The sequence below is a fragment of the Gymnogyps californianus genome, chromosome 10 (genome assembly GCF_018139145.2).
Source record: "Gymnogyps californianus isolate 813 chromosome 10, ASM1813914v2, whole genome shotgun sequence".
NCBI classification, from domain to species: Eukaryota; Metazoa; Chordata; class Aves; order Accipitriformes; family Cathartidae; genus Gymnogyps; species Gymnogyps californianus.
Window position 1 is genome coordinate 12,045,308 of NC_059480.1, and position 25,455 is coordinate 12,070,762.

The window sequence follows — 25,455 nt, forward strand, 5'->3', positions numbered from 1 at the left end:
GGTATTTGTATATATCCGTTTGTGTGTTATAAGTATCTTCTTGGCCAGTAATTAGAGGTTCACATAGAATATAAGGTAATGAATTTTAAGTCCTGCATATTTTCTCTGTGATTTAGAGAAGATTAGCTTAAGTCCCAGTCTTTCTATGAGCTTTGCACCAGACAAATTTTCTTCTGTTTCAAATCATACCCTGATATTCCATTAGCATAGTTTTTAATAAGTACCCATTTTTAGTCCTGAATTTGTTCACCTCTTGTACATGCAAAATAAATCAGTTTTGCTTCTCACCCAAACATCCTGTTTTATGAGTAGGTAACACTAACTTAAATAGCCATTATTGACTAATAGATTAATGCTGATCTCCTTTTCTCCACTGTTTAATAAATGCTAGGCAGATTTGGATGACTCAGCAAATCTAGCTAGAGTCTTCTCTCAAAAATCGACTGAAGTAATGAATATGTGTCCAAAGATCATGTTTCACTTTGCTTTTTATGAAATTATGTTCTTTTAGAGAAAGCTTACATTCCATAGAAATCGGGAAAGATTCTAATTAACAGAGCGGAATGATTTTTGGAGCTGTGAATGTGTCTTTCTTACGCAGATACCATATACATAAGGTATTTTCTTGATTTGCTTAGACATGAGTATGTCAATATGTGGTGTAAGCTTGAGTTCACCCTTAGGTCCCCAGCTACCAGCCATTCGTACTGCTACTGTTTGAGCTGTGGTGGCATTCTTGCTAAATGTAAAAAAGACCCTGCTGAATTTTAGGACTTGAAATTAAAGCTTTTATTACCTCCTTTCTTGCCTTTCTGTATGCAGGATATTATAGGAATATGTTGCTGTGGGCACCATTTTCAGGAAGGCCACCAGCAGAATTCCACATTTCTTCCTTTGACTTTTTTCAGTTTTGCTTACTCTGCTGGCTGCATTATTTAGCCCTTTATGTAACCTTCTCTTGCCCCGTGCTTGCGTTCACCTGGCAGAATTAGCAATTGCTGTACAAGCAAGACTTTCAAATACTTTGCTTTAGAGTACACGATGTTCTCGTGCACACATAGCAGTTTGCGATGGATGGCCCTCTCATCACAGCTAGAAAAACACTCAGTAATGTAATTTTGTAGAGTATAAGCATGAGTTATATGTCAAATGGATTCAGTGCAGACAGGATTAAGCACGTAAAAACAAAAGACTACATAGTAGTAGAGTGACAAAAAGCAGCCAAGAAAGGCTTAGCACTTACTGTAGGGAGTCTGAGGGGTGCCTGTTGTTACTCCTAATGTTTAGTGTTTGTGATTCAGCTCTTCAGCTTGCTCTAAGAGTGAAAAAAGAGAAAAGGAAACTTGACCTTGACCTCAAGAGTACAGCTTGACCCCATTGCTACTGGAAGAATCATGGAACTGCTTTTCCTGTTCCCGTAATATCATCCTTATATTTAAAGAAAGTTTTAGCAGCCAAATCACATGACCCCACAGCAGACAGGGGCTTAGCCTACTAAGTGCCACACATGATTTTTATTCTTTTGGGGAAAAAATGGGGCACAGACTTCCTGATAAGCAACCAGCGAGTGAAGTCAGGTAGAATTTGCCTTCACTTAATGATAATCAGCTTTGTCCCTTTGTTGATGCTACCTCAGCCATACGCTGTTGCCACCTTCTCATCCTGCCACTTACTGTCATAAAGCTCAGCAGGGAGAATAAACTGAGGCCACAATAACATATGGTAGCATCTTGGCAAGATTTGGCTGGTCATTTGAAGTGTTTTTGCTTTTTCTGTGGGTAGGAGATGAAGTCAGAACTATATGTTGTTTCATATATAGGGATCATTATTTTTAGACTAGCAGTAGGTCTTAGCCTCTGCACATAATCCGCTCAGAGCCACATGAGGCATCAAGGTTTGCACAAAGTGTCTGTGGAGCTCAGAGTCATTGATGTTGAGTATAACTTGAGTTTTGGAAGTGTGGATGCTCAAAGCACTGAATTGTGTGATAATTTAGAGCTCAATGACTCATGTTCGTCTATGTCAACTTCTGTTTCAGGCATGGCGGACTTGTGATAAAAGCTTTTTATCCCAACTTACGTAATTCTTAGTACATTGGTATTCTCAGTCAAGTGAGGGAGATACGAGGCTGTCCTATTAACTGTGGCCAGAGTGCCACTGAATTTGGAGTGTGCATATATTGCAGACAGGAATCTGCACGTTCTCAGCAGCCAGGGACAGTGCATATAGAGGGAATCTTGGTACATTTAAAGGTTGTCAGGGCCCATTCTGAAAAACAGCAGCTGAACTGCGTGCATTTGGTGCTGCCAGTGAGGAGGTTTGCCTAGGATGTCATCCCTCAGCTATACATAGCAAACTCAAAGCTCCTTACAGAGAAACCTCTTACCAGTCACTTTCCACAAATGGTGCATATACCTAAAGGTACTTAGTGAAAATCCTTGAGAGGTATTTAATGCAAAAGCAGTTAGTCTCTCTGGTGTTCTTCAGAAGCCCCCACACACCACTAGCAGGGAGAAGTGCAGGGCAGCTACAGCACAGCAGTTGGGCCAGTTACTCATTTTGTCTCAACCAGGCTCTGCCACCCCAAGAGCTTGCCAAGATGTGTGACATGGGGGGGCTTGACAACCTGATTGCCAACACAGCCTATCTGCAGGCAAGGAAGAGTGGAGATGGAGACACCAAGGAGATGCAAAAGAGACGTAAGAGCCTCTCACTGCCCAGGATTGATCAATGCGGAGAGGTTAGACAGTCCATTGTTGCTGATTATGACAGCATCTGTGAGCAGCAGCCCATTGGCAAGAAATTCTTCAGAGACTTCTTGGAGACAGTGCCAGAACATTTGGTAGCTAGGGACTTCCTGGATGAGGTGTCAAACTGGGAGTTGGCAGAGGACAACGTCAAGAGCAGTACCATGGAGAATATGATCACCAATTTTCTTACGGCAGGCTCCAAAAACTATCTGGCTTTCATGAGCTCTGACTTGGCCAGCAAATGTCAGGCAGCTACTGCAAAAGACTATGAGAATGTCATGCAGCTGGCCAAGGAGGAAACCAAACTCTTCCTTAAAGGCAAGCCCTTCCAGGACTTCCAGACCAGCCCCTTCTATGACAAATTCCTCCAATGGAAAGGTTTTGAGAAGCAGCCAGTAACTGAGAAATACTTCTATGAGTTCCGAGTGCTGGGCAAAGGTGGCTTTGGAGAGGTAAGAGCTGTACTTTTAACGATGTGGGTCATCCCTCCCCTTTCAAGACCAGCAGGTGGGTTTGCAAAGAGGAACTTGGCAATGGATTAAGAAATTGTCTAAGGTTTTGCAAAACTTGCTCCTTCAGATTGTCCATTTCCCAGAAATTAGGCTGGGTTTGTTACCTATACTGTGATATAGGCTTCAGATGCCTGTTAGTGAAGAGCTACTCTAAAATTTTTATATTCTGTATCTATGCTAGTAAAAAAGCAGGCTTCTTTACAAAAGCTTGCATGACTGTCCATATAGTTAATTATTAGTCTGCTCCTTGGCACTGTTTTAGCCTGTGCTAGCTCACACACTCCCAGATAATTCCTAGGTGCAGTTTAGGGAATAGCACAGAATCAGGGTCTGTTCCCAAAACACAGTATGAATGAGGGTACCTTTTTTTGAGATGGAAGAGAGTTTAGCTATGCAGATGCAAGCTGTATATGCTGTTTATTCTCATGGTCAGAGAATGAGTCCTTATTCATTTTATTTGCTAATACATGTCTACTAATGGTGTCCTCACGAAGTTTGCATAAGGTCCACCATATACTGGTCCCGAACAGAACAGATAGTACGCTTGTTTTTTCCTTATTTTCTCTGCTAATATACTCTGCCCTGGAAGTTAGCATCAGCAGCTACTAATAGGCATCTGTGATTCCCCAGTTCCTGCCTATTACTGCCCTTGATATTCCAGTCTGTATGTGTAAAATTCCTTCATTACCTTTCCTTGTGCGTCTTGCTTCTCTAGGTTTGTGCCATCCAGGTGAAAAATACTGGCAAGATGTATGCCTGCAAGAAACTGGATAAGAAAAGGTTGAAAAAGAAAGGTGGAGAGAAGATGGCACTACTGGAGAAAGAGATCCTGGAGAAGGTCAACAGCCCTTTCATAGTCACACTAGCTTATGCCTATGAGAGCAAAAGCCATCTGTGTCTTGTCATGAGCCTCATGAATGGAGGGGATCTGAAGTATCACATCTACAATGTGGGAGAAAGGGGTTTAGAAATGAACAGGGTCATCTATTACTCAGCTCAGATCACCTGTGGGATTCTGCATCTCCATTCCATCAAGATTGTGTACCGGGACATGAAACCAGAAAATGTCCTCCTAGATGATAACGGTAATTGCAGACTGTCTGATCTTGGATTGGCAGTGCAAGTCAAAGAGGGAAAAAGCATCACTCAGAGGGTGAGTACAAATTCACTGAACATGGGCAGTGGGAAGGGAAGCAGTTCTATTTCTAATGCATTATGAGTCCAAGATTTAATTCCCCAGGATTTGTTCTTTGCTAAAGACCTTATGTGGTCATTTCATTCTAAGAGACAGGTGGTAAGAAGATTTGGTTAATTAACCCTCTAGACGCTATATGTAGTAAAATAACTTCTCTTACACAGAAACGGTAGAATCAACTTGACCTGTTGTTTCTCTTAAACTCTTGAACCAATCATTTTAGAGAGGCTAACAGATGCCTTGTGCCTTGAGCAATAGTGCATAGTCAGGGATTTAACCAATTACTTGTTTGTTTAATGAGCAGCAGTCAAAGATATGACTCCTTCTGTGTTCAGTTTTTGCTCCTAGAAGAATACAATTTCTTCCAGGTTACTCTTAAGTGATGCTACTGATTGTATTGCAGGTGTTCATAGTGCTGCACAATAAACCATTGCCAGCCTTCCTCCCCCGACAAATTAATTCCTGAAAAGTTAGCAGACTTGATGTCAGTTTGCAAATGTACGTGCCTGTGTGCATGTGTAGGAAGAAAGAGATGGATGACCAGCTGGTTTTTGCTGTGTGAATTAGACTGTGCAGCACTTCAGCTGTGCCTGTGGTCATCCCAAACTAACCCAGATTTGTAATAATGTCATGAGATGTACACAAGAAAGATGTATTCAGGTAGCTTAACTATGAAAAAAGCGTATTTCGCCCAAGGTGTTTGGAGCTTAAAGATGTATATAATGAGTGAATGTGTCTGAAATACACTAAGAATATGAAGAAAAGGAAGTAACATTATAAACTGGTCTAACTGCCTTATGTTAAACTCCCCAAGACTTTCAAGTTACTCTGTGGAAATTCAGTAGACGAGAGAGGACCTGCTAGTAACCTTTTGCATCATGCTTGAAGTACACACGTTTTCTGATGTTGTTACTTAATACAGTAATTTGTAGTTCGAAGGATATATTTTTTCCCGGCAATTTAAAAAGTTTGTGTTATGAGTGTTTTTATGTCAGTGAAAGAAAATACGGAAACCAATGTATTTTTATATAGGAAATAATTTTAAAATGAGACTGCATTGTTCTTTAGATATGAAAATACAGTTTCTGTGAAAGCTAAGGCAGGTTTTTAAATAGAACTTATGTGAAATGGGAATGTTGTTTTGTTTGTGAAGATGGCATTTTGGTCAGTGAACCCAAAGCTATAAACCTTACTGTGCTTTGCAAGTTATAGATGGATGCAGTTGTTATGATCAGAAAAAATAATTTTGTCCAAGGGCAGTTTTTCTTACTTGTAAACATGTGGGGTTTGGCAGAAGGAAAAAAAAAACCAAATGAAGGAGTGTATTTAGAAATGTCTAACCACTTCTGTTGGTATTAAGGTAGAATCCCAAAGCAGTGGTGGACAAGGCGATTGTTCCTCCTCACTTTCTATGAGAGTCATCAAGTTGTTACAATGATTTTTCTTCTGTTGTTGTTCACTGTTTTTAGAAGCACTATTCACTGCTATATGGGTGCTTTTATTAGAGCAAAAACTGCATTGAATAATACACTACATGAGTGTAGTGTGTTATAAGGAATTTCTGTTAAAGGCAGTTTTATTCATACAGGAAATTGAAATAGGAGAAGGAAGAAAAAGAAGATTTTTTTTTTTTCCCTGTTTTCTGTATCATAACTATGAGGGGTTAAATGAATAATAATTCCCAGTATTATTTCGCATTTCTATAAACTAACCCTATTTGAGTCATTTGAAAGCTACTACTAAAAAACATTATATAAGAGCTAGATATTACTATTATTTATAGTAATGTCATACACAGGAAGACCTAAAAACACCTTTACAAAATTTGTTGCATTAAGCTTCACAATGTACACCTGTAATAAAATAAAAATGGTGCTGTTAAATTAATTTTTATTTACTAATCACAGTTACATTGTACTTAAAATTGACAGAAAGTTTGTATCATAGCATGCTTTTTGAATATGACTAGCAAATTGTTATCACTTTAAAAAAATCTTGAGAGAAGAAATTTGTATAAGTTTGGGGTTTTTTTTCCCCCAAAAAGATACATAGCTCCAAGACAGATTTATTAAATTAAATTTAATCAGTTGCACCATTTTGTGGACACAGTTTTATAAGGGCAATTTTATAAGCTAAAGCAGAAAATATATTCCTCCAGGCCAAATCTGTATTGTACTGTATGTCTGAGTGAAGTGCCTAACATCATAAAGCTGTTTCTAGATTTTGGATGATGGTCTGAACTGACAATTTAAGGCTTACAATTTTCAGTCAGTAATTATAGGGAAAATACTACTGATCTATAACATAAAATCTTTTCAATTTTTTAATCCATTTGCAAAGAATCCTTCTGTTTTGATGGATGTTGTAATACATTGAACTTCATTCGTATCTCCAGCAGTTCTGACTTTAAAGCCTTGTAACCTTGTAATCCTCTTTTATGACCTGGTTCTTCAATATCATACTTAAAGTACTGTTCTATTGCACTATGAGAATAATGCCTAACTTTGCTTTAATCATATTCGTAAGTCAATCTACTGCCTGAAAAAAATTATCTAATATCCCTAGTACCAAATGAAACCATGGTTTAGCTGTCTGGTACAGTTAATGGTCATTTATTTCATCTGTTAAGATAAATTTTACTTAGCCAGTCTTACACATATTACAAAGAATTAAGATAGTTTATTTGTTAAATATAAGATAGAAATAATTTTTAAAATTGCATCTATTGTGGTCTTTCTGTAAGGTGATTTATTAAAAAAAGTTGGATTTTTTTTTCTTTTTTCTGCTGTCTAGTGAAAGCTTGTGAGCTTGAGTTGTTTGATCTTTCATTTTATTTCTTGTTTTTCATCTTAGAAATATCAGTAGCAGCAATTGTTGAATTCCTTGTTTTGCTGAAGTACCATTTCAGAGGAAAAAAAGTAATATGCTTTTCTGGGTCATATTTTGACAGTTTACTCACACTGAACAGATATCTACAATGCAAGCTACCCTTGTATTCAGTAAAGCTACTTTTATTATGAGATTGTATTCATTCTGAGTATGGAGATCCTGTTTTAGTGTCATACTCTTAAGAAGCAGAATGGTGCCTTTTTTAAAATAGAGTGCTTTCCTCCAAATTGTTTTCTGCAGGTGGGAACTAAATAGATGCTAAAGATAAAGTAAAATAATTAAAGATTTTTCAACAACTGTCTAAAAATCTCTCTCAGCGATCTAAGTTTTTCTTCCTGAGTGCTAATTGTTTCATGATCTCTCTAGTTCTTCAGGTATTACGTGGATCTTCCTTGCGAATAGGCAAAATAAAATAGAAAACTCTTCCATACCTTTCATATATCAGGAGGAGCCCAGTAAACAAATGTGGAGTAGCCATGTGATCTTAGGCACCTGCTTAAAAAAAAGTTCATCTCCATGTGTTTGACTGTAACTATGCTGGTATGAAAATGTCTCTTAATACATCATAGACACTGAAACAAAGCAGCAGTTTTCCACTTTTTTTTCTATGTCTCTTTTTTTGCTATGTATTATGAAGTAGAAACATCATGTGATGACTTTCATCATTCCTTATACAGGGTTGAATAGTATATAATATATGGATTTATCTGTGTATTTATTTCATTAGAGATTGCAAAAAATACAGTATTTCCATGCATTCTGAAAGTTTTGTACATGTCTCATGAGTGTGCAAGCCATTAAAGATAAATTTGTTCTGCTTTCAAAGCATCAAAAAAATTCCTAGCCTCTCATGTGTGAATAAATGCACATTACCCATACATCAGCTGGAGGATCCATAAATCCCTTTTGTAAATCTTGTTGGGTGATTAGGTTATCACATGGCACAAGTGATAATCTAGTTAACGAGTTCCTGTTTTAGACATTTTCCAAGTTTTCCGTGAAGATTTTTATGAAACTATAATGTTTATGTACTGTTTACCAGCCAAAGATTATTTTCTTTGTGGGTGGTAAGGTTTTTTGAATTTTAGATGGGTGACTTTAATGTGGTCTTATAATCTGTGTTTATGCTGCAGAAGAAGCATTGTGCAACTGATGATTTAATACTTAGAAGTAGCAGCCTTGGTATCCTTTAAGTATTGTCATTACATATACTCCTTTTGAGAAGTATTTGTGTGCTCTATACCAATTGTCTATTATAAAAATACCCTAGTTTCAGAAACAATGCTCCTTACAAAGGTCTAGAAAGAGTTGGATACACAGCCTTAGTTTTCTCCCTTTCTTTTTAATTGCTAAAGCAGCAAGTAGAAACATCTGGTTTTCCATGTGAATGTTATTTTGAACATATATAGGCAGTTGTAAGTAATTGGTACAGTAATAGTTACAGAGTTTAGAAAACTTTAATTTCACTAAGGTGTGCTGATTTGTATTTGTGAAGTGCTGGCTGGCTTTAGAATGGAGAAATCGCCAACCCCCCCCCCCCAAGTTTGAACAATAACAGTCTTGGAAATAAAAGTAGTAGAAGGCGATTGAAAGCTACTTACAATGTATTTTTTTCTTCATGAAACAAACATGGATTATATGGGATCTTCTTGTGATACATACGTGTACCTGTGCAATCTACCTAGAAATGTGTGTATGCACACTTACTCAGGCAGAGTTCTTGCTGACATCACTGGAAACAGAAATAAACTCTTTGCCAGTGATAATATAATTATTCAGGACTTTAGGAAATATCATTATGACTTTTCGTACAAATGTGCCTGTAGCATCTGTTCTGATGTGTTGATCGTACCATGCATAAACTAGATTGTATCTTAAAATTACGCTTTTTTAAAATGTTGATATTCTCTTTGTCTGATATAATTGAAATAGGCAACAAGGAGAAACTGAGAGGTGCAAAGATGGCTTTTGCATAGGCAAAATGTTTTGTCTAATTATATACTCGATTGATTCTAGAACTAGTTCTTTTTGCATATGACAGAAATGAGGAGCCTCCATCCCAAGTTTCTCCACTTGAACAGCTTTGACCTGGCATCCTTTTTCTTGAAGTCTCTGCAACTTTTTCTCATGCAACTCAAAATTCACTTGTTGTATGTGAGTCAAATGCTCCTGCCCTTATCCCAAAGAGTAATACTACTTAATTTCCTGAGAATGGTTGTGAGAAAAGTGAGCATGTTCTTCTGTTTAGTACCCTCATATCCTGCACATATCAAAATATAGAGGACTTAACTCCATTTTTCCAGAAGTCAGTGCGTATTTGCTGTTTATTTCAGGAAGAACTTTCTGCCCTTACTGGAGACGGCTTTTGTGCAAAGCAACTGTTGCATGTAAATTGTGAAGTACTTTTGTGCAGATGCATGTGAGCCAGAGAGCTTAAATATTGACATAATAACTGTGAAAAATAAGACAAACATATTTTTGTAGTATTTATAAAAGTGTGTTCATATCTTCAGAGGTTTCAGGCTTCTTCACAGTTTTCTTGTGCTATGTTTTATATATTTGAAGGACATCATAATATTTTTATAGGAAAAACATGTTTTGGTTAAAATCTTACTCAAAATGTCCTTTTGCCCTCCTGTATGTTTGTTTATTATAAGATTCTATTTCTTAGGAAAACAGAAGGAAATCTATTTAGATGTTCCTGAAACTTGCAGTTTAATTTCGAGGCAGTTGAGAAGCGGGAGAAGGGTTTAGACTTGTGAAATAAAAAATAACTCAGCAAGCTATTCTACAGTTGACCTTTGGTCATTATCACATGGCATTCTTATTGGATAAGATTCTGTTAAAATTTATTCTTCCTTTGCACTTTGAAAAATGACAGCCCTTCATTTGCTCAGGATTAGGGTGACTTCCTGCTATTTTACAGTTTCAAAACCACCATTCTGCTTATGCATTTTTAAGTGTGACGTGAAATTTATGTTTTACTAGCAGAACTTTGTTCTTAAAAATTTTGATAATCACAGTTGTTATGAAGTGCGTCATCGTGACAGGTATTTCAGATTTTTTTAATCTCTGAAACGTATACTTTACAGAATGCAACCTTATCCACTATGAATGCCATGATCATGGCAGCAAAAGGGAGCAAAAATGATTTTGTGGGATCATTCTGCCTCCTGCAGTTTTGGAGATGGCAGAAAGGACACTGTAGTCATCTAAAATTATGAGAATGCAATGTGTCCTATGAAATGCTTTTCCTACACGGGGCATGCCACCCATGAGACACGTTTTTCTGTCTGGGAAAAGATATTGGAGCCCTTCAAGATGTAGCATCAGATCTCGTTGCATGACTTTTAACCTTGTTCTTCATTCAGTTTAATCTGACAGTTAATAAATGCCATAACATGTTCTATAAAAAAGCAAGAGATAAGATTCCTTATCAAGTTCCTAGAGCTAGTAGAAAACTTAATTAAGCTCTTTGAACATGAAAAATGCTATTTAAGTGCTAAATACTGCTCTTTAGTCCCTTTGTCTCATGAGGCTCATTATTTATTATAAAAAATAATATACATTCTGGAATGATCTCTTTGGTAAGTCATCTAGTGGGCCACTTGTTGGTTCAACATTGTCAAAGGTGTTTTTATTTTATTGGGTAACAAATGCAACATTTGGCTGACAATGTAATTCTTTGAACTGTTGATTTGACAGCTTTGACCAGAAGCAGTATTGCAGGAACTGTAAGCTACGAGATGGTGAGGAATGTAGTACTTCTGTTCTTATTGGACCACCTGTGACATTCCACTTACTGTGATGAGTAGTTTCAGTTAACAAACATAATGACTTTTTTATGAAGACAAAATAAAATCCTGAAATTACAGACACAAGCAAGTGAAAACTGTGGGCTTGGTTTTGCTCATTGTTCAAGTTTAAAATCCGTTAGTGAAAGGTAGCAGGTTCAAAATACAGGCGGTGGTTCTTAACACAATGTGCAGTTAAGCTGCAGGACTCTTTTGCAAAAGATCTTGTAGGGTCTAAGAATTTATCTAGGTTCAGGGGGAGGGTGGACAATTGATGGAAGACAGCTTTGTTGAGAGAAACCATTTCTGTCTCTGGAAGCCCTTGAACTGCCAACAGTTGGAGTCTAGGAAAGTATTAGAGAAGTATCAATGTACACACCAGGTTCTTCCCTATGCATCCATATAGTCTTCCCTATGCATCCTTTTTTTGACCAATTCACAGGCAGTAAACTGGCCATATGGGCCTTTGGTCTGATGCAGCCAGGACCCATCTTCCTGGATTTACATGTAAAAGAATTGTACCTCCAACACGCGTCATAATCCTGACTAAGATAAGGTGGATGAAATCCCGTGGATTTCAGTGATAGTAACCATCCAGGCCTCATTGTCATTCGCACTGCTTAACCTACAGGGGCTGTACCTACATTGGAGGGCCAATGCCCTTCTCAGGGCACCTTGAAGTCATGTTCCCTCAGTCACACTGGCACTGAACACAGAATTTCTCTTTGATGTCCCCTTTTTGAGAAAGCCACCTACGTGTTGTGCTATGATACTGTATTTGCATTCATCATAAAGAGCTTCATAAAAAATATACAGAGCTGAGTAGATGGAGAAATTTTGCCCTTATTAATATTGTTTATGGAATATTCTGTGGTCATTAAATAATAAAACCATAAACATCTCTGAAGTGAAGTATTATTATTCCCACATTATAGGTTGGAAATGGTCAGGAGAAATTTAAAGGGAAATTAAAGGGAAAGTCATGTTACAGGAAGACTAGAGAACCTTGATAATTCTTGAATTCTAGTTGTGTGGTTATGAGTCTGTACCAAGTGTTCTGCTTGTCCTCTGTGCTCCATGCCTGTAATGTCTGATGGCTTCAATGTCTATGAATGCATATTTCTTCTGATGACACTTCACCAAGGTGGGGATGTTAGCAGGTTCTATCTCCAATAGGGATCTGAGGTAAAAATAGTGATTTATGCGTGATCACACAGGAGGAAAGCAGGGAGATGCTCTAGAGTCCAAAGTTATAATTGGTGCCCAGTTACTGGACTGTCCTTCCTCAAGCCATTTATCCCTTTGATTTTCATATAGCGTGAATCTAAACTGTAACTCTGTCTATTTCTCTTCCCAAGTGTGAGCACAGAGGCAGCCTGCCCTTACTGTCACAGAAGTGGCTTTCTCTTTCATTTGTGCAGCTTCCTTGATTTCAATGAGTACTGGTGTCCAAGCTTAAAAGAGTAAAAACCAATGATGGATTTTTTTGACTACTGCAGTTAGTGACTTTGAACCCAGAGGCAATTTTGTTTCCTTTTTTCCTAATGTAACAGAAATTTGTTTTGTTCCTTTTGTGCTTTTGTCGGGGGGGGGGGGGGGTTGTTTAAGGCAGACAGCTTTCCCTGTTAAAATTATGTCCTTATGTGAAAATGAAAAAAACCTTTGGTCTTGAATTTTGTGTAAGCATGTGGGATTCAGTAGCTCCTAAGCTCCTATACAGTCTTTCTCATTATCTTTTTCTGGTACTCTGAACAGTCCTCTTGTGGTGTTCTGAATCAGTAGCCCATCAATTTATGATGGGCCATCCCATCATAAGGTCCTTCCCTTTGCTAAGCATTAACAATATGCCAAAATCTTTATTCTGTGAGACTTTTCAAGGGTGCCTTTTGTCCTAATTAGATTTGATTTTATCTTCTTTTAAAACATAGTTGCCTATTTACTTGATCAACTGGCTTGTTGTTACTGTATGAACATGTGGTGAGACAGTGTGAAGGAACTGCAGTTCTGTGTGACTCATTTAAATTACGCTCCATTCCTCCTCACAGTGGCTCTTGGGAGAAATATGAAGACTGTAAAGTGAGTGACAGAGGCAGATCAGTTGTTCTTCTCTATATCTAGGGCCTATTAGCTCATGTGCAGAGAAGAGTTTTCTGTGGTCTGTTCCTGCATTCCTGCAGGGTCTATTAAGGCCATTGCTGAAGCAGTGGAGGAACAGCTGGACAAGAGAACAAAGCAGGCAGTGGCACCCCTTGGAGGAAGGAAGGACCGAGCCCCAGGAAACAGCTGATAGAGCTAAACTCAGCTTGTTTTTTTTCCTCTATTCAACAGTTCTTGTGCCATGGCAAACAAAAGATAGACATTCTGATTTGCTTTACTGTTTGGTTTGTGATATCAATTGAGTTTGTTTTGCAGAGATCTGTGGGAAAAGGTAGAGAGATCTAAATCCCGTTTCTCCTTGTTTGTCTGTTTCTGTGCTGATGAAAGCTCCAGAGAGTTCTGTTTCTTTCTCCCCTGCATCTGCTAGAAGCTGGGATAACGGCAGTGTTCAAGGGGCTTTCCCTTCTTGGGACAGCAATCTGAACAGGATGGATGAGCATCCTTACACTGTGGGCCTCATTCTGCTCGGAGTTGTGGTCTGCCAAGTACCCATTGAGTGTACTGGGAACTGAGTGCACTTAGTGCTTCTCAGGATCACACCTTGTATTAGTAAAAGATTATAATTATGTGACCTTTTAAAAATTTATGCAGGATCACATTTCACAAAAGAAACATTTGTATACTTTCGGATGAGTCATTTCTACTATGCCCTGTCAAACCACACACAAAGCAACAATTCCAGTTAACAGAACTTCTTCACTAATGTATCCAAGGACAACATTTGGTCATTACATTTTAGAGGATTATTGAAAAATTGTATTTTGGGTTGTTTTCAAGGTAGAGAAATAAAGGGAGAAGTAGATCTGTTAACCCTTTTCAAAAGCAAGTCAATTAAAATTTAATTGACTGAAATTTAATGACTATTTTTATATTTCAAACAGCATATGCAAGTAAGGCATTCTGCTCATCATCACAAAAGACAGTATTAGATGGAGAGCAAGCAAAAAATAGCTAGTGTTGCACTGACTACACTTCAAAAGTACCTCTGCAATGGCATATGATTTCTGCCTTCTGTAAAAAAGTTGGGATAATATAACATTCTTTGGCTCCTTTGTGGTTTTTTTTTTTATTGTGTCCCATTAGACACTTCCAGGTCAGTGAAGGGCTAATTCCATGTGTTTATGTGTCTCTATAAGATCACTTGAGCAGTCAACATGTATGTTCAAATCGTTCCTGGTCTTATCAGGAGTCCTACAGGACAGGAGAAAATAATGTACTTGGTCTTAGTCTCAGTCAAAACCCAATGCATGTCCTAGTAGTGTAGAGTTGACAACAAAGGAATTCAACTTTCTGAGTGTGGTTTTTTTTTTTTATTTTCCCTGTTTCCATTAAAAGAGTGCAATTTATCCATGTAAAATAACATATAGTAAGAAAAAGTGTTTTTCAGTTAATACACAACTTCTGAATTTACTTATAAATTGTATTGAGTGAAAACAACTACAAAATCATACAAACCTAATGATTTTTTGTGTGATAGACATACCAGTAACCCATACTTAGAGGTATCCATTCTGGGGCATGGTCAGATAATTCTGACTGAATTAAATATTCAATACTAGCCCATGGAAAATAGACTCCTCCTCAAAAATAATGCATTTATCTTTTCTGTGATATCTTTTAATTCCTTTGCTTTCTGTCTTTTTTTTTTCCTTTTTACATTTGACTATAATTTACAGTATATTTATTTACTCCTTGGCCTGCTAAGAGTAACTTAACGCATTACTCTGAATCACTTTTGCTTTGGGAATCAGTGGATACATTTTCCACCTAATACACTATTTTTTTGCTGCTCAAATCTCACTACTGCTAGTGAGAGTTGTACAGTTTAAAAACTCTCTTCACTAAGCTTCTGTTTTACCTGCTTAAATAAACCTCTCCTGAGTCATTGAGGCTGCCTTTCATGTTGCCACAGGATCTCTTTTCCTTGAAAGATGATCTGATTTGTGACATCTTGTTCTCCATAATGATTAGTGCAGGGATGTTAGGTTTCAGCTTCCCTCTGATGCTATCTACTCCCCAAAGACAGAATTAAATCTTCATTTGAAAGATGTATGTTCTTCCAGTTCCGGGGATTGAATAATTCCTTTTTTTTGTGTTCCCTAATATAGCAAATGCGTATGGCATGATCATCTTTCTTCCCAAATGATCATCTTTCTTCCCAAATGATTTTGCCAAAGCTCCACATATGCAGAAATAGGTGGAAAAGACTAAAATTTAAGCTGTTTTCTTCCTTTCTTCAAATTCCTGTTTTGATAAAGATTGCAGAGATTTATGTATTTCTTCCCCCTGCTTGTTTATATGTTTCTTCCCCTTTAAACATCACGGCTGGCTACTTGTGAAATGTGTTTGTTTCTGCTATGAAATGGTAATGTTTAAGTGAGTTTTGAGTCTCAGGGGTTATGAGATTAGGTTTAGATTCCTACTTCTCAGCTTGTTCCTTCATTATGAATCGTAGGAAAGCTTCAGGATTGGGAGAGATTTGTTTCAAGATTAGGTTCAAGTTTTGATGAAATTCCATGAGAAAAACAGCTCTCATAAAATTCTGAATTGGAATGGTTTGACATATCAGAGGAACAATGTATGTTTCTAGACTTCTCCGAGATTGAGCTGGATCAGCTCAATAACAGCTCAAAAGGTTTCAGTGCCACTAATTTAGAATTTTGGAGTTTAATTCTTGTTCACAGTAACCCCATCCACAGTCTTTCACTTCAGTCTGAAAGGAAGCTGTTGTTGGTCCGTCTCTATTTTCTATTAAATCGTGGTCATGCAGTCTTTTTGGTCTGTGATTATGGTCTTGCTTTCTCTGTTCTTGAGAAACATGAGTACCATGTCAAAGCATGGTGTTCTTCTGTATGGTGTGACTTACTGAAGGTTATGTGGAAAATGCACGTGGAAGAGACTGAAGTTACTTGGCAACTATTTCTTTTGAAAAAAAACAACTATGGAAGAAAGAACACAAGTGGAAGGAAAGAGAGGCAGTATGAAAGGAGCTGCCTTGAGACACATTTATGATCACAGAATTCTGACTTTTTCATGTCAGATTTATCCAGTTCCCGTATGATGATGCTAAGTTGCAGCAAAGTAATGTCATCTCAGAAAGACCATACTGTGCTGTCAGGGTACATTTTGATGATGGTACAACCATCAGTTCTTCAAGGCATTAGTGCCCCAGCTTCATCTCAGTAAAAATAAGAATGTTTATTGCTTCCCAGAAGGAAAAAAAAAAAGACAAAAAATATTCCAGAAGCCTTTTTAGTGTCTGTGTTCACTAACCTGCAATGAGCTCTGTGTGCATCCTTTTGTACCAAACTTTTTCTACTGCTTTCAACCCCTCCTCTCCCTTCCAGGTTTCATGATCTTCTGAGGCCAGATGCATCTGGGTTCTGTGGTCCGTATTTGAGCACTTGTCCCCCTTTCTGAATGGAGCAGTAATCGTACATGAAAATGTAATATTGTCAGGGTATCTCTCAATATTAACTTTTACTTAGAGAAATCCAGTGCAAACAGTACAAATTACCTGTGGAATGATGTCAGCTGCTGCAATGCCCATACAGCTCCTCTGTACTTTTGTGGTTTTAGTGAGGGAGGCAACAGTTCGCTTTTAACCTTTTCTTTTGCTTTCAACCTGGCTGATATTTTTGGGTTTTGCATCTCATTTCTGTTTTTCAACCAAATGGAGGATTTTTCTCTATATCCCTAAAAGTAAAAAAAAAATACCAAGAGGGAGAACAAACTGGATTTACTTTTCTGTCCATTAGGCTTATGTTGTAATTGATGCTAAGATGTTCCCTCTTGCACACATTGTTTACAAGCAGAGTATATGGCATAATGTGTAGTGGCCTGAGCTGAAGTTTATAGGGAGACCTGACTCAGAAATACTGTGCCTAAAGTTGCAAAAATTAGAGGAGTTACCCAAACCCCATAAAATAAAATAAAATTCATCTGTTGAGCTGTGCTTTTTACAAATACAATTTGCCCAAATAAGCTTTAGTTTTAGTTACCTTTTCCTAACTGTTTTGCTTTGGAGTGAATGCCTGTCACTACTTGTGTTCTGGTAGCAGTAATAAGGACCATCTTGAATAACATTTAGTGGGATTTTGCACAAACATAATTTTTCATTTTAAATTGTAATACTAATAATACATCAGTCCCAGTATTTCAAAAACATATAAGAGAGGTTCAGGCAACTTCTGACATAGTTATCGCTGTTAGCTGAATCTGGTAAATATATAAGATATAGCATCAGATGCGGCAGGAAATGTTGGGTCAGCTGAGGGAATGCTGTTTCGATTGAAATCTCGCATCCTCAGTCATGGAACAGTGCAGCAGAAAGCGTATAGAGAGGTTGACCTCCTCTCTTCCCTCCCAGGTGAATCAGCTGCCTAGAGAGAGGCGCAGCAGGAGCTATTTTGAACACTGTGCAGTCTGTCCCCCAAGGGAACATGCCAGGCCTGATCTGGGAAGGAAGCAGGCAGATTCCCCTCTCAAACAGCAGTCACTTCTCTTGGGGAAGGGTCCATTAGTGTTGTATATAGTAATAGTCTTTATTCAGAGAGCTTTTTTTCAGTTAAGAAATATGAACTCATTCTTTCACTTGAATGCATGTAATTTACTAATTATAATTTCCATAGGTTTACTTTCTTACAATGGTTTTAAGAGTTTTTCTTGGCCGTTGATGGTAGTACTTCCTTCCAGAAACCAACAGGGAGTCCGGGTGAGAACTTCCTCATGCAGCTCAGCTACCGGCTTGATGAGAATTTTCTCATTGGCAGCAGATCCTTGTGTTGGACCAGTTATAACCACTGAACAGGGAGGGAATTGGTGATTGTTGGTCTGATTTTTGTCTTTTTTTAATCTTTTCAAATTGATTACTAGTAGTGTTTACAGGACAAAGCTAACACCACTATGTTCAGCAGGAAAAAGCTTAATATGGAAGAAGAAAGCAAGCTAAACATTAATTTAAAAAGAAACCACTTTTAGGTAGAAATTGCACAGACATTTCACCTTTGAAGAGCATATTTAAGACAGTTTTCCCGTATGCTAAGATGTTTAAAGACAGGTATAATCCATGTACTAAAACAGAGTTATACCTCAGAGTTTCTAGATTTAAAAAAAAAAAAAAAGAATCAATTATACAGAGTTTCTAGATACAAAATATTTCCATTGTATTATTAATATTTTGGAAGAATTATAGACTAGTCTGTTTAATTGTATGTATTTCATTACTGACATTGTATAGTAAATCTGTCTGTATGTTTGCAATAGGCTGGGACAAATGGTTATATGGCTCCAGAAATCCTGAAAGAAGAAGATTACAGCTACCCTGTGGACTGGTTTGCTATGGGGTGTAGTATTTATGAGATGGTTGCTGGGCGAACACCATTCAAGGATTTCAAAGAAAAGGTCGGTAAGGATGAGGTTAAAAGAAGAACTCTGGAAGACGAGGTGAAATTTGAACATGCCAAGTTTACAGAGGAAGCAAAAGATATTTGCCGACTGTTTTTGGCTAAGAAAACAGAAAATCGTTTAGGAAGCAGGTATGCCTTACTTCTCAAACTCAGTAAAAGCCAGATTAAAGCTGCAAACAATATTATTATTTTACATATTACACAAAATGAGGTTAGATCTTGGCTTTCTACAGAGTACTGAATTTTCCCTTTCACTTCTAGGAAGAGAGAGGTGGAAAGTTTTGAAGATAATATGGAAATAAGGAATTTTGTTGCAATACTGTGATTGTCCATCCTCACCCCAGACTACTCATAGGAGTTCCCTTCTTGGTATTTTGTGGGGTTAGACTCTATAGTTTTGGGAGAAGGGAGCAGCCCATTTCTCTTGCATTTTCTTTCCTAAAGGTAAAGGATATTCAAGGAGATACCTGCATCTATGCTAATGCAGACTGAATGCAGAATCTTAGGCTGTATCACTTACTGGAATGATGTGGGCAAAAATCCAAATCTGCAATGTGGATTCTCTTCCCTGCAGATATGTAACTTGCAAGGCTGCATCATTGGCTTCTTACTGAAGAGACCTTAACCCCTCTGCTTTACTCAACTGCTTTAAAAAAATCTCATAGAGGTTCTGGTCTTCCTGACTCATCCCAGGGAGAAAAGGGAGAAAAAGAATATTGGGCACAAATTCTTGTAAAGCAAAACATTTTTTGGGACTTCAGAGGTGGCTTTGTGTTGATGAAGACTGATGGATATGTCTCTGACTTAGCAATTTCAAGTAACTGTTCAATAAGAAGAAAATTGGAAAGCTAAGCACTGTAATATTTAACTTGTAGTATCTCGGATCCCTCTGATGTGTGTGTGTATATATATATTAAAAATAATTTAGTGCGTTTCTAATGAGACAGATGGGGGATCTATGTTTGCAATATAGACAAAATAAAAGAAATATAATAAAAATGTAAAAAACGAATAGGAAACTGATAGTACCTGTCTTTGGAATACACCATGATTTGAATCACCTATGAATACAAATATATGTATCAGGTACCTTTCCAATCTAAAGGTGGAATAGACACAGGGACTTAATGAAAATGCACAGATAGTCTTCTAAATTTATATTTCATAACAAAGTGGAACAGTTTTGCAAAATGTTAGTCACACGTTTGCCTGAAAGAATTAACTTTAATGGAAGGTAATATATCATTAATATACATGTTCTTATTATTCCAGTGCTAAATGAAGACAATTACTCTTTGTGCCTGATGAGTTTTCCCAACAACTCTGCAAGGCTGCAGAAAAAAAAATATTTTCAACAGCACATAGAGTATGTTTGATACAAAATCTGTATTATTTTAAATATGTTTAAAAAGCTTATTTTAAAAATAAATTTAATACAAAACCATTTAGAGCATTCTACCTTGCAAGTCAGCATGCTTTGCAGACATTTAGTCTTACAGCATTTTATGAAGTAAACAAATTTCAGAGTAGGGGGAAATGAAATTTAGAGATTTTGAGTGACTTGGTCAGGTTCATTCAGCAAGTCTGAAGCAAAACCAGCAACAGACTATTCACTTACTGTAACCACATTCCCTTTGCCAAGGGAATCATTTACAATCATTCTGTCTGCTTACTGTTAAATTATTTCTTAGCAATGGGAGAAATGTACACAGCAAGTTAATTGCACAGATTATTTTTAGTTTTCTGCTATTTAAGATATTCTTACTCTTATGTGCTGTACTTAGAGAAGGAAAACGATAGGATGTATACCATGCCTGGGCATGATACAGAATAAAAGCCTGCATGTACCTCTTAAACAGGGCGATACTATTCAGGACAGCTCATCCTTATGTAAAGATTAGCACTGTAATTCTACTAAGGACAACAAGACCTTGGGTTATCTACATAAGTGCCTGTTGCATAAGTTAAAGCTGCTCAAGGACAGCTTTACTTTGTACACCTGACCTTCTAAAATACTCCAGTCTTTTATTGAAGACTCAATGTCACTGGCTAACTCAGGAAAGATGTAACCCTTTTTCTCCACTCAAGCTTTTTGGGTTTGACATCTTAAATCCCAAATCTGTAAAGTGATTTTTTTTTTTTTTTTTTTTTTTTTTTAATGGAGGAATACAAAATTGACAGAGTTTAGATGAGTTCATTTGCTCTTTCTATTTAAGGTACATAGACGTGCAGTTCACACAGGAAGAGCTCAAGTTCATGTCCAGCTAGCTGGAAGATGCCTCAGTTGGTTCCAGTAGATGGCGTTCCTGTAGCTTTATGTTTTTAAACTTTATATGGTTTTGGTGGTGTCAGAAAATACATCAGGAGGAGAAACACTGCAGCAATCCATTCTGGAGCCTTCACCAGCTTCTAGTGCTTTTTGGTTTATGTTACAGAAAGGAAAAGCAAAATAAAGTGAAATTTTTGTGAGTGCGTCTGCCCAGTAGGATTGTCGGCACTACTAGCCCACTAGTGTCCCAGGACACTAGTTAATTTGAACAGCAACTCTAATGCACTTCAAGCTAACAGTGAATGTAAAGAAATCACATCACACTCGAGGGCTGCTCAAGTACTTGGTTATCACTAGCTAGTTAAGTTAGGAGATAATTTTGCAAGAGTATGTATATGCACAGGTCATGATCCCTGTTGGCTTAATCTATACATGCATAATTGTGTTCATATGGCTCTTCTGGGTTGAAAATATCATTGTTTCACTGCCCAGGGTGCCTGGATGGCAGCATCTATCGTTCTTCGGGCTGTGATTTAGCATCCTGGTCATGGTGGTGTACAGTGGTTAGTGCTGGTGGTGACCTGCTCAGAAGAACCAGGCAGCAGAGGCACAAAACGACAATTTTCTAACAAGGGAGTTGAAAAGGGCAGCTGGTAGTTTCATCTCAGCTGTGCCTGGATAGCACCAAGGCGGGCTAGGAGCATGGCAGGACAGCGTATGAGGAACTGGCAGTAGTGGCAAGCTGGAGGAGCTGTTCTGCATACATGGTATAAGGTCTTAAAAAATGAGGATTTTCTATAGTCACACAAACCTACTACTTCTGTATGGTGCTTCTACACATTTGCAAAGATAAAAAGACTTGCCAAAGGTTTGCATTACATTTTGTTCATAGAACATTGTCTAGAAGTGCATGAGGGCTTACACTTTGTTAAGTATATGATTTTGTAAGGAAGTGGGAAAAGAAAAAAGCAACATGTTAGCAACTACCATTTTCTGAGGCCAAAAACCAGACAAATTTGTTTTTCCTATGTTACCATTTTCAAGACCAGTGCATCCATAAATATATAAAAAAAGAATGCATAGGTGTAGAAAATACAGTGGTCCTGTCTGCTCCTCCTTTCACTAGAATTTGTCATGGTTTAACCCCAGTCAACAGCCAAGCACCACGCAGCCGCTCCCTCACTCCCCCCCGCTTCCAGTGGGATGGGGAGGAGAATCGGGAAAGAAGGTGGAACTCATGGGTTGAGACAAGAACAGTTTAATAACTAAAGTAAAATATAATACGAACAATAATAATAATGAAATATAATAATAACAATAGTAATGAAAAGGAATATAAGAAAAAAAAGAAGAGGGGAAAAAAAAGGGAAAACAACCCAGTGATGCACAATGCAATTGCTCACCACCCGCTGACTGACGCCAGAGCCGCAATGCATGCCTCCCGGCCAACTCCCCCCTGTTTATATACTGGGCATGATGTTCTATGGTATGGAATACCCCTTTGGGTCAGCTGCCCCGGCTCTGCTCCCTCCCAGCTTCTTGCACACCTGCTTGCTGGCAGAGCATGGGAAACTGAAAAGTCCTTGGCTTAAGATAAGCACTACTTAGCAACAACTAAAACATCAGAGTGTTATCAACAGCATTCTCACACTAAATCCAAAACACAGCACTGTACCAGCTGCTAGGAAGAGCGTTAACTCTGTCCCAGCCAAAACCAGGACAAATTCAAAACTCAAACTTTGCATGCCTTGATGCTAGAGGCGCAGTTTAAAAGCTGTGATCCTTGGTCATACTTTAATGAGCACACATTTGAGGCTCAGATTATTTGTATCATCAGAATATCCTACAAGTCTCTCTGTGGGTCTACAATGAAACAATTCACTGTTTCTTCTACAGCAAAGGTTCTCCCTGAGGTCTGCAGTTGTTTTTCATAAGATGTACTTAAAATATGTATTTACAATTATTTTAGTCCTTTCTGGATTTTATTATTGGGTTTTAACAATAAAGGATTGTGTTTGTGACAGTGGCACGCATACTTTTGCTAATGCCATAATTTGTGAATCTCTTGCTTAAAATCTTTGTTCATTTATAAGAGTAGTTAATTTGAATGAACAGACTCACTAAAACTGGGAGTGTTTATTAGTGACATAACTGAGTTTTATGATGTAAATGCATAGCTGCTTTGAATTAAGATAAAACCAGAAATGTCATTTGTTACCAGTTTCCTCAGAATCAGTCCCCTAGATGTATTAACCCAATGTACCCCAGTCTAGAGTTTCATAGATATTCTTATCCTAGTTAATATAGAGCCAACCACTGGACTTTCATTGTTGGACAGTAAATCTGATACTCCCCCTCCCCAGCCTGCTATATCTTCAGTTCTGGTTAAAGTGTATCTTTGGATAATGGGTGTCTCAGTGCGCTGCCAGAAGCAGCACTGCAGCTCTTGCATGGCACCTTGCCTGGACTGATTTACCCTGAGAGGTAGAGGAATGAATAATGGGATCAGGATGTTTTCTGCTTCTCAGCTTTGCTTATATTGTGCAATGCAGAGTTCTTTGGTTATGAAAAAAGGAATTGCATTGCATTTTATAAATATCTCTCTCTCTCTCTCTCTCTCCCCCCCCTTACTTTAAAATACTCTCATGTATACAACACAGACACACCTGTATCTATCTGAGAGCAAAACATCATACTGAATAACAAACTTTTGCTTTATTGCAGAAATGAAGATGATGACCCAAGAAAACATAGTTTCTTCAAAACAATAAATTTCCACAGGCTAGAGGCAAACCTTATTGACCCTCCATTTGTGCCAGATCCATCAGTTGTCTATGCCAAAGATGTTGCAGACATTGCTGACTTCTCTGAAATACGAGGAATTGAGTTTGATGACAAAGATAAGAAGTTCTTCAAAAAGTTTGCAACAGGTGCTGTCCCTATAGCCTGGCAGGAAGAAATTATTGAAACGGGACTGTTTGAAGAACTGAATGATCCTAACAGAGTAGATTCCGGGGGTTATGCAAATGGAGGTGAAGCTAAGTCAGGAGTTTGTTTGTTGTTGTAAATATCACATCATTAATAAAAAGAGTAGAAACCACCTCAGAACTTCCCGTATTCTGACACTGTTTCAGAAACTCAGTGCATTTGTTTAAGAAGAACCAATCAGTGTAATATGACATTGACAGGCTATGTAGGACCACCAGCTGTATAGACTGTATTATTTTCCTTTGCTCTAACAAAGGAGATAATACTTTTGTTTTATTGGAGATTTATCAAGATGAAGAACCATATTTCTCTAAGAAACTTAGAATGATAGAAATTCTGAAATACAAAAAGCAATAATTAGAGTGAAGAGGCAACACCTTTTGAAAATGACTGACGACCATTTTGAATACAATGATTTGTTGGTTTTCTTTCTATTTTCTTGTTATTTCTACTAACATTTCCTCTTTGTTCTACAGTTTTCAGGAAAGATTTTTTTAATTTTCGAGTAATGTTCTCAGTTAGACAATGGAGCTCATATACCATGTCAAACTTGGAATCTTATTGGTTAGCCAGTCTGTCTGTCGTTTTCTTAATTTCTGTTAGTTTTTGGATGGTTTGATTGTAATATGTTCAAATTGTCATAAAATGTAAAAGAAGGCTCTACATATCACTAGGAAATAGGACTGACAGGATCAAACTCTTTTCAAAGTTGATTTTAACAGTGAAGATAAGATTGCACCAATTTGATTGAATAAAGCGTTTATTTATTATTATTAAGTGTATTCTTTTAAGTGATAAAACCATATGCAAAGAAAATGTATTTATAAGTAAATACATGTTCTTTTTGACAATCCATTTTAAACTTTTATCAGATTTCCTGATAATTTTTCTGTATTTTGGTGATAAATTAAGCTACAAATAGACCAAAGCAATTTGTAACAAGCTTTTTACAAGACATTTATTTCAGTGCAATATAAATTTTAATTCAGTAGTTGCAAAATGCATTATACTATTAAGTAGTGGTGGAAAGCTTATGCGTGCAAGTTGACACTATCTTCAAATGTTCATTGATTCTCATGCAAATTTTGATGTGTGTTATTTTTCAATTTTCTGACAACCTAAATTGAATTAATTGGAAACATTTCTGCGAATACTTGCTGCTGCTGAAGCGTATTACTCATGAGATGCATCCTGCTGATCTTTGATGGTAAGAAAATAGGTGGTAGTTGTTTGCAACAACTTTTAAAACTGATTCTGCATGCTGTTTACTGTCATCTATCTAGCCATAATTTCCATTGACTAAAGTGAAACTGCTCCATTCCTTGGAGTCCTGGAGGCTGCTAATACCCCGTTCCCTATTTTTCATGGAGCAAACCTCCTACTGAACTCAAAGACTTCTTTTATATAGACACTGGGATTGAACTCACACATCTGTTTTGAAAGAGGAAAACCAATAGATATGATGTCTTCTATAGTCAGGTCTATCATGTGCA

The 25,455-nt window shown here is 37.5% G+C and overlaps 1 protein-coding gene across 1 annotated transcript; it reads left to right on the forward strand.

Annotated features, from left to right (window-relative positions):
* Positions 1-2,466: 2,466 nt before the first annotated feature.
* GRK7 (G protein-coupled receptor kinase 7) lies at positions 2,467-24,735 on the forward strand. The gene is made up of 4 exons (XM_050902363.1): positions 2,467-3,202; positions 3,978-4,415; positions 18,563-18,834; positions 23,699-24,735. Exons 1-4 carry the CDS (start codon positions 2,600-2,602, stop codon positions 24,039-24,041), a joined length of 1,656 nt encoding a protein of 551 aa, XP_050758320.1. The 5' UTR covers positions 2,467-2,599; the 3' UTR covers positions 24,042-24,735.
* Positions 24,736-25,455: the final 720 nt, after the last annotated feature.